At 40.0% G+C, this 20,660-nt stretch overlaps 1 protein-coding gene and 1 pseudogene across 1 annotated transcript in view; both read right to left on the bottom strand.

The window, feature by feature from the left end:
• Positions 1-13,231, bottom strand: part of LOC127104718 (uncharacterized) — a 39,945-nt gene extending 26,714 nt beyond the window's left edge. The window contains exons 1-3 of the mRNA XM_051041884.1: positions 13,216-13,231; positions 12,904-13,138; positions 6,239-6,270 (exon numbers count right to left, since the gene is read on the bottom strand). Of these exons, the coding sequence (XP_050897841.1) occupies positions 6,239-6,270; positions 12,904-13,138; positions 13,216-13,231 (283 nt within the window). The remainder of the gene's footprint in view (positions 1-6,238; positions 6,271-12,903; positions 13,139-13,215) is intronic.
• A 178-nt stretch (positions 13,232-13,409) lies between these two features.
• Positions 13,410-17,230, bottom strand: LOC127104717 (pre-mRNA-processing protein 40A-like; annotated as a pseudogene).
• Positions 17,231-20,660: the final 3,430 nt, after the last annotated feature.

Genomic DNA, 20,660 nt, shown 5'->3' with positions numbered 1-20,660 from the left:
GAAATTACGTGGTTAAACATTCAAGGTATGGTTTTACACATTCATGCACATCTAAACCTACAGGCAGAACCTAACAATACCTACCCTTCCAAATTCAACCACAATGCTTCATACATTTAGAAATTTCAAATTGGAGCATAGAGTAGTGGGAATAGGGCAAACCTGATTGAATGAAACTGAATTGCACCTTAGGGTTTAGGCCTGATAGAGTTGGTGGAGGTAACCTTTTTGCAGATGAGTTCCCTTCCGCGTATATGGAGGCTGCTTTGAATTAGCTTCTAGGGTTTTCTCCGTTATTCAGGGTTGTCTCCAGGGTTTTCTCCTCTGTCCTCTTTTTCAAATGAGGTCTTGGAATTTATAGCTGATTTTTTGTGTCTTGGTGGGCTCAGACTGAAGGCAATTTAGGCCCAGAATTTTTGTATATCCGCAAGCTTCGCTAGGCGAGTGAGCTAGTGAAGGGTTCGCTAGGCGAACACTCAGTAAGTGTTCCAGTGAATACTCCCAGACTTGGATAAAAGCACAGCTAGTACTTACTCTCTAGGCGAGCATCTAGCGAGTAGGTAGCGAGCATTCCAGTAGCTAAACCAACAAGGTCCGCTGGAGCGAAGGATGAAGCGTGGGCTTGGCCTAGCGAAGGGTTTGCTCGCCTAGCGAGCATGACAGTTCAGGTCATCTTCTGGATTTGGTGACCTGTGCGCTGGATCTTTGTTCCTTTGAGATTAATGCTTTGAAAAATGAATATACCTCATTGGAACCTGTTGAAAGTATCATAAAAATAACGGGCAAATTTTGGGGTATGACAGTTGCCCCTGTAAGATATTCTTAAACCGAGATTTAGAATGGTATGTACGCCATTCGTGATCGGGAGGTGGAAGATTATTGAACACTTAGAATGCCTGGAAAATTTGCACTTGTTAATTAAAAGATAGTCTTGATGGAGATGGACTTAAAGACGCCATCCAGAGAGTTTGATGATGAGAGCTTCAGAGGGCGTCGTATATTAGACCATTTCTGAAGACATGGGTGTCACACCGAGTCGTACTCTAAACCGTATAATGAATCATCCATTAGGTGATATTAGGGTGAGCTGAACCTGATGAGGCAAGGGTCAGAATGGGTCAAACGCTGGACCGTATCTGAGTTGCAGAATAAGTCGTCCATTAGGCTGGCGACTTCACTGAGGATGAAAGATAAGAATGGATCATACGCTAGATCGTATCTGAGTAGCAGAATGAGCCGTCCGTTAGGCTGTATTTGGAGAAATAAAGATCAGAATGGATCGTACGCTAGATCGTATCTGAGTAGCAGAACGAGCCGCCCGTTAGGCTGTATCTGGAGAAATAAAGGTCAGAATGGATCGTACGCTAGATCGTATCTGAGTAGCAGAATGAGCCATCCGTTAGGCTGTATTTGGAGAAATAAAGATCAGAATGGATCGTACGCTAGATCATATCTAAGTAGCAGAATGAGCCATCCGTTAGGCTGTATCTGAGATAATGAAGGTCAGAATGGATCGTACGCTAGATCGTATCTGAGTAGCAGCATGAGCTGTCCGTTAGGCTGTATCTGGAGAAATAAAGATCAGAATGGATCGTACGCTAGATCGTATCTGAGTAGCAGAATGAGTCGTCCGTTAGGTTGTATCTAGAGAAATAAAGATCAGAATGGATCGTACGCTAGATCGTATCTGAGTAGCAGAATGAGTCGTCCGTTAGGCTGTATCTGAGATAAGAAGTAGTCGTACGCTAGACTACACTTCAGAATGTACCGTACGCTAGGTAGTATCTGAGTAGCAGAATGAGCCGTCCGTTAGGCTGTATCTGTAGAAATAAATATCAGAATGGATCGTACGCTAGATCGTATCTGAGTAGCAGAATGAGCCGTCCGTTAGGCTGTATCTGATGATAAAAGGGGTAGTCATACGCTAGACTATATTTCAGAATGTACCGTATGCTAGGCAGTATCTGAGGGGATGAATATCCAAATGGGTCGTACGCTAGACCGTATTGGAACAGTTGAAGGAACCATACGTTAGGCTGAGTCAGAATGAGCCGTACGTTAGGCTATATTTGATAATATTTGTATATGTTGTATTTGCAATAAATGTATGGGATGGGCTTAAAGATGCCATCATTAGGGGGATATCAGAATGCTTATCCGAATGAATATTCATATAGATTATATCTGAAAGATGTATCTGAATCTTGAATGTAATCGATAAAGATATCCGTCTGAATGAATCTTTATTTGACTGTATCAGGAGGATAATTAACCTGAAAAAAGAGTTAGCCTCATGCCATGTCATGATGCATGAGATGTTTTATGCTCTTGAAAATAAATGCGAACATTGCATGCATGTATATGTTGTGAAATGATGCATGAATGAATTATGTGTCTGAAATTTTTTGCCATGGGAAAATAAATCCCAATATTCGGGTTGGAGATATTTGTATTGATGACCCTTTCTTAGCTAGGGATATTTGATTTCTGTCTGATGGTAGAGATATTCAACAGAGCCTGACTGGGGATAACAAAGATGACCAGTCTGTCTAGTAGTGCCAATTTCTTCTGGGAACGACTGGTTTTGCTAGGGAACAGGATTTGCAACCGGATTTGTTGGAAAGCATGGTTAGACATTATCCTTGATCCTAAAGTCTTTTAGTAATTGCTATTTCTATTTTATGCATGTATTTTTGGTAAACATAATCATATTCAAATGCATATATTAATTCGAATTAAATCAATGGGCGTTTATGCAAACAAAACAGAGTAGGTAAAACAAAAGTATCTTTTTGGAAATGAAATTGTATTGATTTTGAAAGAGGACCTATAAACAGGCGATTTTAATACAAGGAGACAGAAATCCTAGTAAGAGGAGATTGTCAAGAAAGCAAAGAAAAACAGCTATGGGAAAAAAAGTCCTATTGATTTAAATTCTGCTACTGCTATTATGTCTTCAAGCATCTCATCCCTTGTTGTCGGATGGAAGTGATTGGCTTGCTCAGTCCCTTTGACTTTGGTGAAGCTGATCGAGAATGGGACATAGTCATACGTTTTAATCCCTAATTTTTGCCTGGACCGCCTTTTCAGGTTTTCAGTCCACCAGGATACCCTTTTTTGCCCAAGCCGCCTTTTCAGGTTTTCGACTTGCCGGGTGTACATTTTTATATGTTTATCCCTAATTTTTGCCCGAACCCTTTTGGTTCGCCGGGATGCCCTTACTTTTGCCTAGATATGTCGACCTAGCGGGTCTCTCTTATGCATAGTATTTTTTAACTATGTCCGTGTTACGCGGGAAATCTTCGGCATCCATTGTAGCAAGCATCGTGGCTCCACCAGAAAATACCTTCTTGACTACAAATGGCCCTTCGTATGTGGGAGTCCATTTGCCTCTAGGATCACCTTGTGGTAGAATGATACGCTTTATCACCAAGTCGCCAATTTGATACACCTATCTCTTGACTTTTTTATTAAATGCCTGGGTCATGCGCTTCTGATATATCTGCCCATGACAAACAGCCGCAAGTCTCTTTTCATCAATCAAATTTATCTGATCGAGTCGAGTCTGAATCCATTCATCTTCATCTAAGCCTGCATCTTTCATAATTCTTAGAGAGGGAATCTGAATTTCCACTGGTAAAACAGCTTCCATTCCGTAGACTAAAGAGAAAGGAGTTGCCCCTGTCGAAGTGCGTACTGAAGTGCGATAACCATGATGAGCAAATGGTAACATCTCATGCCAGTCTTTGTATGTTACTGTCATCTTTTGTATAATCTTCTTAATATTCTTATTAGCAGCTTCTACGGTGCCATTCATCTTTGGCCGGTACGGAGAAGAGTTATGGTGTTTTATTTTGAACTGCGTGCAGAGTTCAGTAATCATCTTGTTGTTCAAATTAGTACCAATATCAGTGATAACTCTTTCAGGGATGCCATACCGACAAATAAGACTATTCTTGATGAACCGTGCTACCACATTCTTGGTGACAGAAGCAAATGAGGCTGCCTCTACCCACTTCGTAAAGTAATCAATAGCAACAAGAATGAAATGACGTCCATTAGAAGCAGTAGGTTTAATCTCTCCAATCATATCAATCCCCCACATTACAAAGGGCCAAGGAGCTATCAACACGTTCAATGGATCAGGAGGTACGTGTACTCTGTTCGTATAGATCTGGCACTTGTGACAAGTTCTGGAGTGATGGTGGCAATCAACTTCCATAGTAGACCAATAATACCCTGATCTCAGAATCTTCTTGGCCATTGTATGTCCACTAGAATGAGTCCCAAAAATACCGTCATGCATGTCTTCCATAATCTTTTCTGCTTCCTTTTTATCCATACAGCGAAGCAAAATCGAATCATGATTACGTTTGTATAATACTCCATTACTCAAGAAGAATTTAGCGAAGAACTTCCTCAGAATTTTTCTGTCATTGATGGATGCCCCTTCAGGGTATTCCTGAGTTTCTAAATATCTTTTTATTTCGTGGAACCAAGGTTTCTCTTCTACTTCATCAGCGTTAAGTTCATAACAATTTGCTGGTTCATCTAATCGTTCAATGGTGATCATGGGAGCTTCATTGTCCCATCTGACTCTGAACATAGATGACATGGTAGCCAATGCGTCTGCCAACTGATTCTCTTCTCGTGGAATATGTTCGAATGTAATCTCTTCAAAGTATGGGATTAATGTCAACACCCGCTCTCGATAAGGGATGAGATTCGGATGTTTAGTGTCCCATTCTCCTTTGATCTGACTGATTACTAAGGCTGAGTCTCCGTACACACTCAAAAACTTGATTCTCAGGTCTATAGCAGCTCTGAGTCCCAAAATACATGCTTCATACTCAGTCATATTATTGGTACAATCAAAATATAGTCTAGCAGTGAAAGGCGTATGGCAATCCTTGGGAGAAATAATTACAACACCAACACCATTGCCTAATGCATTAGAAGATCCATCAAAAGCCATAGTCCATCGGGATCCCAGTTCGGGTCCTTCATCCGGTCCAGGTTCTTCATAATCAGTAACAAGCATAACATCCTCATCAGGGAACTCAAAATTCATAGATTGGTAATCATCAACTGCTTAATGAGCCAAATGATCAGCTAACACGCTTCCTTTGATTGCTTTCTGGGTAGTATACTAGATGTCATACTCTGTTAAAATCATCTGCCATCTTGCTATTCTTCCGGAGAGAGCAGGTTTCTCAAATATATATTTGATAGGATCCATCTTAGAAATCAATAAAGTGGTATGATTCAACATATACTGTCTTAGTCGGCGAGCAGCCCAAGCCAAAGCACAACAAGTTTTCTCAAGCAGTGAGTATCTTGTTTCACAGTCGGTAAACTTTTTGCTAAGGTAGTATATTGCATGCTCTTTTCGACCAGACTCGTCATGTTGCCCCAGCACACACCCCATTGAATTTTTTAACACGGTCAAATACATGATTAGAGGTCTTCCTTCAACTGGTGGCATCAGAATTGGAGGTTCTTGGAGATACTTCTTGATTTTGTCAAAAGCTTCTTGACATTCATCATTCCATATTATCTCTTGATTTTTCCTCAGTAATTTGAAGATGGGTTTGCAAGTAGCAGTCAAATGGGAGATAAATCGGGCAATGTAATTCAAGCGTCCCAAGAAACCTCTGACTTCTTTATCTGTACGGGGAACTGGCATTTCTTGAATAGCTCTCACCTTAGCCGGGTCAACCTTAATTCCTTTACCATTGACAATAAAGCCCAAGAGTTTACCGGATCTTACTCCAAAGGTGCATTTGTCCGGGTTCAATCTCAACTTGTATTTCTTCAACCTCTCAAACAGTTTGTATAAATGATCGAGATGTTCTTCTTCAATATGAGATTTGGCTATCATGTCATCCACATATACCTCTATTTCATGATGGATCATATCATGGAACAAAACCACCATAGCACGCTGGTATGTTGCCCCTGCATTCTTTAAACCGAATGGCATTACTTTGTAACAGAAAGTGCCCCATTGCGTCACAAATGTAGTTTTCTCCATGTCTTCAGGTGCCATCTTAATCTGGTTATAACCTGAGAATCCATCCATGAATGAGAATACCTTGTGTTAAGCGGTGTTATCTACCAGAACATCAATGTGCGGAAGTGGAAAGTCATCTTTGGGACTTGCTTTATTCAAATCTCTGTAATCTACACACATTCGCACCTTACCATCCTTCTTTGGCACTGGTACCACATTAGCAACCCATTGAGGATAATAAGTAACAGCTAGAAAGCCTGCATTAAATTGTTTCATAACCTCGACTTTGATTTTCTCGGACATTTCAGGACGCATGCGACGAACCTTTTGCTTAACAGGATGACAATCTTCCTTCATCGGCAAACGATGTACTACTATATCAGTATCCAGTCCTGGTATGTCTTCATAAGACCAAGCAAAAATCTCTACATAGTCATGTAACATCTGAATCAATCTTTCTTTGACACTGTTTTCCAAGCCTGCTCCTATTTTGACTTCTTTCTTGTCTACTTCAGTACCCAGATTTACAATTTCAATTGATTCCCCATGCGGCTGTATAGTCTTTTCTTCTTGCAGCAACAGTCTGGCAAGCTCTCCAGGCACTTCGCAATCTTCCTCACTTCCATCCTCGGCTTGGTAGATCGGATTTTTAAAGCCATAATTAACAGTAGCAGAATTATTATCAACAGGATCTAAAGTGGATATGGATCTGCAATTTGTTATTTGAGTGTGTGTAAGAAAACATAGCTTATTTGAAAGATGACAGGAAAGATAAAGAGCGCAATATTTGAATGCAAAAAGTCCATTGATTTATTGAATGTGAATATGCTTATGAAAATGACAAAACCCTTGAAAAATTAGCTATTGTGCCCCGGGTATAGACACAATGCTTAAAAAATTACAAAATTTGAAACACTAAAACAGCAATAACAATTACTCCTGACTAAAGGAAATCAGGATAGTGTCTTCAGCCTTCCAATTATTGGGTCCGTCACCAATTGTTGGGAAAATCCAGCTATCCAAGTCGCAATCGCTATCAGCATCTTCTACAGCATTAACAGTCTTATCATGATTAGGCAGAGGAGCACTGATGACATTAGGAGTCTCCGGAGGATCAAAATCAATCTCTCCAGCGTCGATCATATCCTGAATCTTATTCTTCAACAACCAACAATCGTTTGTATCATGCCCGGGGCTATCAGAGTGATATGCACACCTGGCATTGGGATTATAACGAGGAGAAGTAGTGTTGGGATTTGCAGGAAGATCTCTGAGGGTAATTAAATTTGCTTTTAGCATACCCTGTAGTGCTTGTGCTAACGTCATATTGATCTTGGTAAACTGTCTTCTTGGCATGTCTTGTCTGTGTTGGAAGTTTTGAGGTGGCGGTGATGCGATCGTAACTGCTCCAACAGTATGGTCACGATTTTTCTTGTTATGACCCCTTTGACCGTACACAGCATTTGATTCATTCTTCCCCTGATAAGACTTTCTGGTGCTTGCGGAGGTAGCCGCCTGTATCTTTCCACTTCGAATGCCGCTTTCAACACGATCACCCGTCAATATAAGTTCAGTGAAACCCGATGAGGAACTTCCCAAAAGATGGCTGTAGAACGGGCCAGTCAGTGTACCCATGAACATGTCCACTAATTCTCGATCAGTCATAGGGGGTTTGACTCTGCCAGCCAAATCTCTCCATTTTTGAGCATATTCTTTGAAGCTTTCTTTAGAGCCCATAGTCATATTCTGCAGCTGTAGCCGAGTAGGCACTAATTCAGAATTATACTGGTAGTGCTTGTAGAAAGTTGTCGCTAAATCAGTCCAGGTGCAGATGTTAGAGCTCTCGAGCTGATAATACCACTCTAACTGTGTGCCATATAGACTCTCTTGGAAGAAATGGATCCATAGCTTCCTATCAGTGGTATACGGCTGAATCTTTCTCACATAAGCTCTCAGATGCATCTGAGGACAAGACGCACCATCGTACTTAGTGAAAGTGGGGATCTTGAATTTGCGAGGAATGACCACATCAGAGACCAGACCTAAGCTTTCGAAATCCAAATCGGGTGCCTTCTGACCCTCCATAGCTAGCATACGTTCTTCCAGCAACTTATACTTATCACCTCTCGGAGAGTACTGTTCGTTCTCATAATTTTCATAGTCGTCATCGGGGTTGAAGGGATCAGCATTCTCGTCTTCCGAATCATTTTCTGACTCATCTTCTTTGTCCTTCGAAATTCCAATCTTGACTCCTGGAGCCTGTCCTTTAAACCTTCTTCCCGGGTTAATACAACTCACAGACTTCTTGTCTTTCTTCTTCTCAAGCAATAGAGTCTTCAGTTCCTCCTGCCCCTTGGATAGGTTCAAGATCATCTTCTGGAATTGAGCATTCTGAGCCTGGAGATCCTTGACAGTTTGTTCGAGAGCCATTTTCCTGATTGAATGAAATCGTGAGAACATTGATCCTTTAGAGTACCTGTTATGCAATGTTATGTTATGCTATGCAATGTATGAAATGTTTTCAAGGAATTTTGGAATTTAACTTTGCGTAAACCCCCCAAAAAAGGGAACTTTTATTAATAATTTTTTTAATCAATGTTCATTACAAACAAAATAAAAGCTCAAGTCTCCCAGGGACGGCTTCTTTTTGGGCGGAGATATGCATTGAGACTTCGTTCCTTATTAAGCTGGCTGGTGAGCTCTAATACTTTCTTCCTTTCAGCACAGAACTGAGCTTCAAAAGTATCCCTTTCCTCTCTCAACTGGATCTAAGATTTCTTCAATTCTTCAACATTGGTAGGCATATCTGGATAAGGAATGATCTGAGGGGTACCTCCTTCCACTTTTGGTTCAACAATCAGAGGCCCGATTGCAAGATATGGCATGATAAGCTCACGAGCTCTGGCGCGTACCCATCTGAGATAAGGTTCCATAGGAATAGAGTTTTTCTGTCCTAAAGTACTTCTTTTCACCATGCCCCAAGCTCGTACAAACCTTTGACGGAGACCTTGAGAATCGTTGTCATAATCAAACACAGTGCCTTGGATAATTGTTTCATGTGGACCATCTCTTCGAGCATAACCAAACTGACGTAGGGCTAAAGCAGGATTATAAGTAATACCTCCTATTATCCCCAGGAGTGGTACGTTATAGAATTCTCCACAACGGTCAATGATGATAACATTGTCTTTGGGTTGGGGACACCAATGGATGTCTGGATGGGAGAGCGACATTATCCTTTGAGACCATTTCAAATTTTGCTCATTCTTCAAGACTGATTGAGGAAGGTGCGAAATAAACCACCTAGATAATAAAGGTACGCAACACATGAGAGTCCCTTGCCTTTTCATAGTACGAGTGTGAAGGGAATGCAAAACGTCTCCAAGCAAGGTGGGCACAGGGTTATGAGTGAGAAATATCTTAACAGCATTTATGTCTACGAATTGGTCCGGATTAGGAAATAGCACCAAACCGTAGATTAGTAATGCTAGAACATCTTCGAAAGCATGGACACTCATAGCTTTTAGGAATTCTCGGGCCTTATTTATCATAAATTTGGCAAGTAAACCCTTAACTCCACTTCTTGTTACCCAATTAGTTTCGATATCGGACTTTGTCATGTGTAAAGCCGCATCAACCTCTTCAGACCTCGGAATCTTTTCTAGACCATTGAACGGTGTTTGATCAAGGATAGGTATACCAAGTAACCTGGAAAATTCTTCTAATGTGGGTACCAACTGATAATCTGGGAAGGTGAAGCAATGATGTTTAGGATCGAAGAACTGGAATAGAACCCTCATCATATCTTCCTTGAAACCGGTGGTAACTAAATTGAGGAGATAACCATGTTTCTTGATGAACTGAGCAAGATCGGGAAGTTCTGACACTAAATCCTTGAGTTGAGGAGAGGTCGCTACAAAATTGATCCGGATGGTCTTCCTGGAAGCCATAGCCTTACAAAACAGAGCAAAGTTAAATCCCTAAGTCCTCGAAACGGTTAGTACAATGCCACAATGCCATGATGTTATGATGCTATAATGTTATGATGTTATGATGTTATGATGTTATGATGTTAAGTAAGTAACAAGCACAAACAAGTCACACCGCAATTATTCCTAGGTTTTAAGGCTTGCATGAGTTCCATAGGTAAGTACCCTCCCCACTGAAGTTTGGTTGGTTCAACCTGTCCTAGAATAGTAACCGGGTTCTAGAAGGATCTCAAATCATTGACCTTTCCTTAAGTCCACTTCAGTGCAACACCAAGCGGTTGACCAAAATTTCCCTAAAGTCCAATCTCAAAGAGTGTAGTATCGAGTATCAACCAACCCCAGTCGGAACCGAAGTCAGTTATCTCACTACTTTCTAATGGCTAGGATGAGTCAATTAGGGTTCTAAAGGTCTAGTTAATGCTTTGATGACACCGCGCAGACGCCAAATTTTTCCTCAAGTAAACATGAGGAACATCAGGACATCCAAAGTGTCACATTAATTGTAGCCATCATTTTAACCATTCCAGTATACGCCAGACAGTCGCGATGATCTCTTGCTACTTACCTAAGGTACACTAGATCCGGGTGTAGGATCTTTCACTCAAGCATAGAATACCCAAATAATTCCTTAAAAGTAAATCAGAAAAAGAAACAATTCGAAAACACAAGTGATCTTGTCTTTAAGGTAACCTCTCTTTTTAAGAGTCCCCAGCAAAGTCGCCAGTTCTGTGATACAGTGAACTGACTTTGTGTTTTTGCTTTGAAAAGCAATGTTGCGGATAGCAAGAGTCGCCACCGACTTTTCTTTTATCCAATAAGGAAAGGCGGAAAAGAACAGGAAAGACCTTGATTAGATTTCGAGTTTGGGAGGTACATTATACAAAGGGAAGGTGTTAGCACCCTTTATATCCATGGTTATCCATGGGCTCTTAATTGCTTAACTCACTTATGTTTTCCTTGTTTGAGAAAGTGTTTTAGAAATGTGGTGTGTTTAGAAAATATTTTGAAAGGAGAGTTTAACTTTGTAATGATTCTTGTACGAATGTATACAAAGTGTTTATCTCGTTTGATTTTGAAAGATGTTTAGAAAAATATAACTCGGCGATGATTCTGGTGCGAATGTATACCAAGTGGTGATTTTCTTAAAGATGTTTTGAAAAGTGTGAGGTGTGAAAAGTATTTTAAGCTGTGAGCAAGCATTTAAGAGTTATACCTAACCAAGGTCTTTATAGGTATTTCCTATCCTTAGGAGGGTAAAACTGTCCTTACTATTGAGAAGTAAGTAGTCTTATTCTTTGGATGTAAAGGGACATCGTGGGGTCGTCGATTGGTCATTGAAGGCAACATTTGTAAGGATACCTTAGCATTCGAAGGGATGATCATCATTTAATCGTAGGCTACAACAAAGGGTCATCGAGGGACAAAGTCATATATTCGAAGGCGACATTCGAGGGACAAGGTTTATCTCGTAGGGACATTGACCTTTTGATCGAAGGGACTATGACTTATCTGTTTAGGGATGATGATGATTAATCAAAAGGGTCTTTGCTAAGGGTATCCCCACATTCGCAGGACATGACCGTAATATCGTAAGGCAACATAGAGAGGGCCAAGATCATATATTCGAAGGCAATGTAATTGGCCAAGTAATCAGAATAAATCTCCACAATGGTATCCCATAAATAAAATGGAATACCGAGCATCTCTTCAAGGGTCATATGAGCCCTTACAAAAACTCAGCAAACATGTTAGAATAATGGGATGGGGTGCAATCAAGAGTTGCACCGAACAAAAGAATCATAGCAATAATAGTGTCAGGCAAACAGCATGCAAATGCAATAGAAAACATGTCAAACAAATCCCAAACAGATCAGAATGCAAACAGAAAAAAATCAACTACTGTCATGTTCGCTACTGCCTCGCCTAGCGAAGGCCTGGCGAACCCTCGCTACATGTTCGCTTAGCGAGGTGCTAGCGAACGGCTGCGGGTTCTGGGTTCTTCTTTGATACTGGTACGATTTCGGAAACCCCAAACCCTATGGCATCCATTACAGAAATTACGTGGTTAAACATTCAAGGTATGGTTTTACACATTCATGCACATCTAAACCTACAGGCAGAACCTAACAATACCTACCCTTCCAAATTCAACCACAATGCTTCATACATTTAGAAATTTCAAATTGGAGCATAGAGTAGTGGGAATAGGGCAAACCTGATTGAATGAAACTGAATTGCACCTTAGGGTTTAGGCCTGATAGAGTTGGTGGAGGTAACCTTTGTGCAGATGAGTTCCCTTCCGCGTATATGGAGTCTGCTCTGAATTAGCTTCTAGGGTTTTCTCCGTTATTCAGGGTTGTCTCCAGGGTTTTCTCCTTTGTCCTCTTTTTCAAATGAAGTCTTGGAATTTATAGCTGATTTTTTATGTCTTGGTGGGCTCAGACTGAAGGCAATTCAGGCCCAGAATTTTTGTATATCCGCAAGCTTCGCTAGGCGAGTGAGCTAGCGAAGGGTTCGCTAGGCGAACACTCAGTGAGTGTTCCAGCGAATACTCCCAGACTTGGATAAAAGCACAACTAGTACTTACTCGCTAGGCGAGCATCTAGTGAGTAGGTAGCGAGCATTCCAGTAGCTAAACCAACAAGGTTCGCTGGACCGAAGGATGAAGCGTGGGTTTCGCCTAGCGAAGGGTTTGCTCGCCTAGCGAGCATGACAGTTCAGGTCATCTTCTGGATTTGGTAACCTGTGCGCTAGATCTTTGTTCCTTTGAGATTAATGCTTTGAAAAATGAATAGACCTCATTGGAACCTGTTGAAAGTATCATAAAAATAACGGTTAAATTTTGGGGTATGACAGCTGAAAATTAAAGTCAATTCCGAAATAACATCAGATGTTGCAGGCAGAGGAAGAGCAGAAGACACGATTCCAAGTAAACATGCAATGGATTCCCGAGTGTTCCAATCTACATGATTCAGTAGTAGTTGCTTAAGCCATGGAACTTTGAGAGCATAATGTGATGCTACCACCTCTGGCATATGCGATCCAATTATAAGCAATGCTTTGGAAGAAGTGACATGCAACTCAACAGAGTCTTCAAATGACATAGAGTGTTCCAAGAGAAAACAAAATGTCTTCACTGATGATATAAATTCAGGCGAGCCTTTTGAATTTTAATTTGCTTTGAATCATCAATTGAAGCTTCATGTTGGTTGCCTTCTACATATTCCATTTATGTGAATCCAAGTGAACTCATATAAGAAGACAAACTCTCCAACTCAATGGCCTTTTCATCATCGGCCCCTTGAGGAACTTTGGTGTGAACATTTGCATCTTGAGAAGGGTTAACAACAGTGCTAGCTTCAGAATCATTGTTTCGGCGTGCGAGGGAATCATTTGGTCGAACAAGAAGAGTGCGTCTTGGCCTAATGATATTTCTTTTCAAGATCTTCAAAGACATCCTCATATAAATCTCTCGGGGTAGAACCAAATGTATTTAATGCAACAGATTGATATTGAGGCAACTCTTTCACCTTCAAGCAGTAACCTCGCCATTGTGTTTTAGCAGTAAGAACTCCATCAGCAATATGTTCTTCCAGCAACTTGCGAAATGCATCACGGTTTTGCCTTTCACCCCGACGGAGTCGTTCCTTCTGTATTCTTTTCTGTTCCTCTTCCTCCTTCTCCAAGTCACGAATATAATCCTGGTAAACAAGCAAGCGGTCAACTTTTTTTAGTACTAAGTGTCTATCATCATCCTCTAGCCGATCTTGGATTTTTCGCCAATGACTATTCACCTTCACAAAATCACAGGGTCTCAGAAACTTCCTATATTCTGCTAAATTTCGCCGGTGTTCCTCTGCAGCATTTTCCTTTTCCTTTCTCTCAAGTTCCACCATGTAGCTTTCAAATAAATCTTCCCGGTCTCTAGGTCTTTCAACGGCATTGAATCGTTCATCATTTTCAAGCATACTTATAGCTTTGCTCCATCTAGTGGACGATTTTAGCTCCTTGCACTCTTCTAACATCTTTGTGAATTCTTCACGGGCCTTTTTCTGCTTTATGCGCCTCTCTTCAGCCTCTAGCTTCTTCCTTTGGCCCAAATACTCATTGAATGCTTGTTTTTGCTCACCAAGTGTTTTCAGGGCATTATATCTTTTATCACTGATGATTTCTCACATTGCCTGTTCCCACGTCCAATCAGAATGAACATTCGCAGATTCCAGAAGCCCTTTAAATGCATTTTTTGCTTCCAACTTATTTGCATATACAAAAGTTTCACCATCGTTGGTTTTCTCCTCTGAAGGAGTCACATTAGTTTGTCCAACTATAGAAAATCCTCTTTTGCCTTCCTCCACATCTTGAAGAGGAACTCTATTGACAGAAGAAGTAGAATCATGAGTTGCCTGATTTTCAGCAATGGGTGGAATTTTTTAATCAAGTGAGTTGGTTGCTATTCCTGAGCTTCCTGTGACTGTTGTGGGTGCAGTACTCACAGTTACAACAGTGCTTGGTTCAACTCCTGTGGTGTTTGAAGTAACTACCAAATTGGAAACATGGGTAACCGATAAACCAGAAACCAACCGTTGATGATCAGAGGCTATAATTGGTGTAATAGAAGATGGGCTTGAAGCAAGACCGTTAGATGTCAAAGTGTTGGAATTGGCTGCATTAGCTGGTGTTTGTGTTGCAGCAGAGGAGGCAGCAACATTGGATGTATCACTTGCATTTGATACCATTCCCTGGCTAATAGCTTTCTGTGCTTGCTTACGAGCCAGCTTGAGTTCTTCTGGTATTGTCCATGTTGATTGCTGAGTAATCTTATTGAAGTAATACTTTCTTCCATCTGAAGCAGTGAACTCTTTCCAGACAGTTGATTCATCTCCAAGAGTGACACGGCCACCAAACTCAACAAATACTGCATGAGCTTCCTTTCCAAAATTTTCAACAGCAGATAATAAGGAGCAGAGAAGTCATCAACATTGGATCCTGAAAGAAATTGAGCAACATTGAAATAAGCTGGGGTGGTAACGACATCATCACAAATTGTCTTGCCAAGGAATACTTTGGCGGTTTCCTTCATCTCTTTGATGCATCTTCATTATCCCACACCTATGAAGCATAAGGCTTTTGTGCTGGTTCAGAACTAGAATGAACGATATTGTGTCGTCCTCGAACTCCTACGACTTGTGCTGATTCTGAAGTTATTTTGTGAATAGTTTGGAAAACCTTTATCATGCTTCCATGGTTCATTATGAGCGAAGTAGGCAATTTCCTCCTTGTAATTAAAACTTAAGTGCCACCTTTGTAAATCATGTATGTTTCGGACAAGTTATTGATTTGTAATGAATATGACATTGATGTGAATGAAAAAATTGGTGTTTCTCGTAGCAAGTCCAAAATCTTTCTTTGTATCTTAGAGACTTCATGTATTCATGTGATGAGATGTTTTTTTTATTATAAGTTATTCATATGCCATGTACATGGATGATAATGATTGAATGAATGAACGAAGTAATCGAACTATGAATGAGTATGTGGAAATTCTTGAATATGAATGGAATTTTTTTTCAATGTGAATGAGGAAAATATGAATGTAAATTTGGAATGTGAAAAACGTAAAAAAAATATGAAATAGTGAACATGAACATGAATGAAGGATATGAAGGTGAATGAAGAAAGAATGCAAACGAGTGATTGATGGGGAAAAAATTTCAGGGCCAAAATCGGGGTATGACACTTCCCATAAGGAGTTGTTTCCCCCTTCTTACTGATTGTCATTAACTCGATGATCATCTTATTCACAATACTCTTAGAAGGGTTTTCTACTTTGGGAAGGCCTCATGTAATGGAAATGACATACTATTGTTTCCTTTTTTGTTCTTCCTCATCCTCATTGCTATTATCTTTCTTTTCCTTGGCTTCACTCACAACCTTGGTAGTTTTCTTGGTGGATGGTTTCTCTGGGAGAAAGGATTTTTTATTTCTTGACAACTCATCATGCCCTCTATGATCTCTCTCTTTTGGTCTTGGTCATCTCTTTGGGCTCCTTCCCAAGTATACCAAGTGATTCATTCCTTTTTGACAAGTTCTTCAATTTCATCCTTCAGGTGGATGCCTTCATTAGTGTTGTGGTCGTGACTTTTGTGAAACAAAAATACTTTGACTTATATGTGTTGGCTCCTAATTTCGACGCCTATTTTAAGAGTTAAAAAAGTGGAATGTCTTGTGAATATGTTTTCGACTGATCTATTATTTGAAGCTCCAATTAAAAGTTCCTGGATAAGAAGTGTCAGTGTGCAGTAGGGACTTAGAAATATTCTTTAGTGTTTGAAGACGGTTTCGACTATAAATTTAAAATTCAAATAAAGGAGGAACTTTGTTCTTATCTGAAACTACTGAAGGTACACGTGGAGCATAGTGGATAGTTTCATCCATGCAAAGCGTCATTTGTCTCAATGTGATTGAGATGCCATTAGAAGCGGATATTTCTATTAGTATAAATAGAGGGTCTTAGTGCTAGGATCGTGTGTGTCAAAGTGTGTATAAGGTCTCTAAAATTTACCAAGTACCCGTGTGTAGAGAAACAGTACATTAAGAAATGTACGTTCATTTACACCATTGTCATTTACTTTGAAGTACTGTTATTTATCTTTATTTTCTAGAAATACTTCTTTATTTTAAGGATTCATCTTTGTTGCTAGTTATTTTTCGTTTTTTACAATGCTTTTCTTTAATTTGTGTTGGTCTTTTACTGTCTAAGTATTTTCACTAATCACCATCATCACAAATATTGTCGAAGTATTCACATTCACTAGAGTTCACTTTAAACAATTAGCACATATCCTAGGATCAATCTGATCGATCTTGTAAGTAACCAAATTTAGTCATTTGGAAGATCAATGGTTGTTTACCAATTTTCACGATAAACAAATTGGCATGCCCAGTGGGACAGTGCTAACATTTTTAGAAAATTGAAATTGTTTTTCCTTATTCTGGCTATTCATTCATTTTCTCCCTTTCGAAAGAATTCGTTGTATGTTATTAAGGAGTGGTAAGGTAGCAAAAACCAACGAAGACAGACCAATGGGAAAATCCACTGGGAGAGTGGCAAATTTAGATGCGCCAAATAACCAAAATTCTCAAAATCCATCAACCAGCAATATACCACCCCTTTCTTCTTCGATGGGGGCGAACACAACCACAATGCACGTGTCTGAACCAGTTCCATCTATGGAAAGTTCGATGCCTACGCATTCGATTCCCCATACTGAACCTATTTTGACTTACATTGGGCCTAGGGGGCCTCCTCACCCCCCTACCGATTGGAAATGTTCTAAACATGCCTTCGATACCCCCTGGTTTCTCTATACCCTTTGGGGATCGAGAACAGCCATATGGAATGCCAACTTTAGTGATGACAAGTTTACATAACGTTGCTTCGACATTTTTAAAATGAGTAGTCAACATAAACTCCCCAGTAGAAGGGTCAGGATCTAGGGCTAATGTGGGTCGAAATAATCAATCTTCAGGTTTAGGACACCAAACACACATACCCAGCCTTACCAATAATTTTGCAGCAGTGTGGAGACAACAGATGGACAAAAGCAACCATAGGATGGTCCAAATGCTTACCCAAACATTGACCATCATATTAAATCCTTTGATTTAAAATACGGCGCAATCGAATCAACCGATGACAGCGCAGATGGCGCGAATGTCTGATTTCCTAGGTGTACCACAACCTCATCGACACCCTCCGAGGGATTGGGTAAGGGAAACCAGGGGGAAACCTTCGAAGAAGACCCTACTATCAACCAAATTCAACAATATCAACCGCAACCAGAGATGGTAAATCAGGGAGTAGGAGTCGACCCCCCTAGGATCGAACCACAAATCCCCAAGGAAATAAGAGCCAAGGATAGTAATGGTAAATAGAAACCAAAACGTCGATAACGTCATACGGCAAAGTCGACATGATGATATGGCAGCAGATAATAATCTAACAGTCATGGTCGAAAGGGTTATGGTTAGAAATGGGGTAAAATTTGGCCTTCGAAGGCCAAATTATACATCACCTTTGTCAGAATATATCCTACATGCATAAACACCCCCTAGAACAAAAATCCCCAAATTACTAAGTTTTCTGGGGATACTACTGAATCCACTATGGAACATGTGGCTAGATATTTAATAGAGGCAAGATACATTTCGAACAACGAAAGCCTTAGGATAAAATATTTCCCAAGTTCTCTCATAAAGAATACCTTCACGTGGTTTACCACCTTTCCAAAAAGTTCGATTCATACTTGGAATCAGTTGGAGAGAATGTTCCATGAGCAGTTTTACATGGGACAAACAAACATAAGTCTAAAGGAATTGGCTAGTATTAAACAAAAGTTCACTGAGCCAATTGATGACTATCTGAATAGGTTTAGATTACTCAAAGCTAGGTGTTTCACGCAAGTACCAGAGCATGAACTGGTCGAAATGGCCGCTGGGGGCCTTGACTATTCTATTAGGAAGAAGTTAGATATCCATTATTTGAGAGATATGGCCCAACTGGCTGATAGGGTTCGACAGTTAGAATGCTTAAAGGAAGAAAAGGCTAGAGCAAATAAGAATAAAGGAGTAGCTTACGTCGATTTCAGCAATGATAACGAAGGATCCTATAATGGAACTTTAGACTTCGACGAAAATGAAATTGACCTTGTTGAGTTGAAGCAAGGGCCACCTTACGCGTGCGAGGTGTTGGCCCCGTCGAATGGAAAAAACCTTATTGAACCAGAAAAGAATGATAAATTTCCTAAGAAAACTTACACTTTCAACGTTATAAAATGTGACGAAATCTTCGATTTGTTAGTTAAGGATGGTCAAATGATAGTGCCTCCTTTAGAACAAAGAAAGAAAAAAGGGTTTTGAAGTACCATAGTTTTCTGGGTCATAAAACATCTCAATGTTTTCTTTTCAGGGATCTGGTTCAAAATGCTATCCAAGAAAGGAGACTCAAGTTTAGAGACAACCCTAGGAGCCAGATGAAGATCGATTCCAATCCTCTACAAATGGCTGATGCCCACTATACGGAGCCAAAGGGAGTAAACATGGTCGAAGTCACTAACGATTTCGACATGACCGAAGTTATTGAGGACTTCGTCAACGAACCTATCATGGTTAGGGTTTCTGAGCATCTTGATCAAGAATTCTTTGATGACTTCATTCAAGAAGTTGTGGGAAATACCACCAATGAAAGCACTGATGTTTTCGATACTGGAATCACTGAAGATTCCAACCTGATGATCATGAAATTTTTTATGTGCACACAAAATGTTAAACACAAGCATCATGCAAAAAATTGGAATCATAAAAGCTCAATTGACATGTATATGAAAATGGACAAGAGCAACATCAAAATGTGTGACACACATTGTCACACCTAACATCCATGTGTCCAAAACAGAGATGGAATATGCTAAAAATACCAAACAAAAGCTCAAGAATCGTACATGTTAGGAATCAGCATATCAAATTTCAAAGCAATTGGACAAACAATGAGCATTTCACAAATCAAATAGCACAACATGTCACATTTTGCATCATGTTCAAACAATCAAGCATATTTCAAATTTCAGCAAGGCACAAATCATGAAATAAATGCTACAAAATAATAGACATTTAAATGAACATGTGAGAAAAAATTTGAATTAAATTGGACGCATATGCTATTTTTTATGAATTTTGGAAATTGATGAAAATATTTGGATTAAATGGAAATAACATGGAAATAAAATGGCAAATGAAATGGAAACATCATCAACAAGTGTTGAACCCAGGTTCATGAGGTTATGGGCGCTCAGGAAGAAAATTAATTGGAAAAATGTTATGTGAAGGATTCGAGCAGGGGTAAGGGAGGTCACAAGGCGCGCTCAAAAGGAAATTAAACAAAATCCACCAGCAAAGGATCGAACCGAGTACGCTGTGGTTGAAGTGCGCTTAGAGTGAAACGACATTGTTTCAGAGCGCAAACCCTAGGTTATAACAGGCGGTGGCGGACGGTGGTTTCCACCGTCTTCTCCGGCCGTCTCCGGCGGAGCGCCATCGTCACCAAACGCAGAATTCAGTGAATTTTATACCGTTGGAAAGATCTTTGAACGCACATTCCAAATATCCTATTAGCTAAGCCTAAATCTCCATGGATTTTCTGAATCGAAGCAAAGAAGTTTCTAGATCTAAACTTGAAATCATCATATCTCACTCATTTTTCATCCAAATTCAAAGATATTTATATCAGAATCACCAGTAATGAAAGTTCTACCTATTCATGGCAATAAAATGAAGAATCATGAGATTCGAAATCCAACCTTCTTGAAGAACAGAATGATGAAACAGTGGATTCAAGCTCCAGTAATGTCTAGATCTTCTCCTCAACTTGTGTATTGAAGCTTTATGCACGAATTATCAGCTGAAAAGGCTTGGATCTTGCTTCATTTCAGAACACCATCTTCATCTTCAAGCTTTGAGCATGCATGATTCTTGACCAAATCCACAAATCCAGGCCTTGATTCCTACTAAATGATGATCAATGAACACGAATATGCAAGAAAATGGATGTGTTATGTGAAGAATTTTGAAGTTTGAATTGAGAGAAAATTTTGAGGGAAAAG

This window comes from Lathyrus oleraceus, chromosome 7, assembly GCF_024323335.1.
Source record: "Lathyrus oleraceus cultivar Zhongwan6 chromosome 7, CAAS_Psat_ZW6_1.0, whole genome shotgun sequence".
NCBI classification, from domain to species: Eukaryota; Viridiplantae; Streptophyta; class Magnoliopsida; order Fabales; family Fabaceae; genus Lathyrus; species Lathyrus oleraceus.
This window is presented reverse-complemented; position numbering and strand designations above follow the sequence as displayed.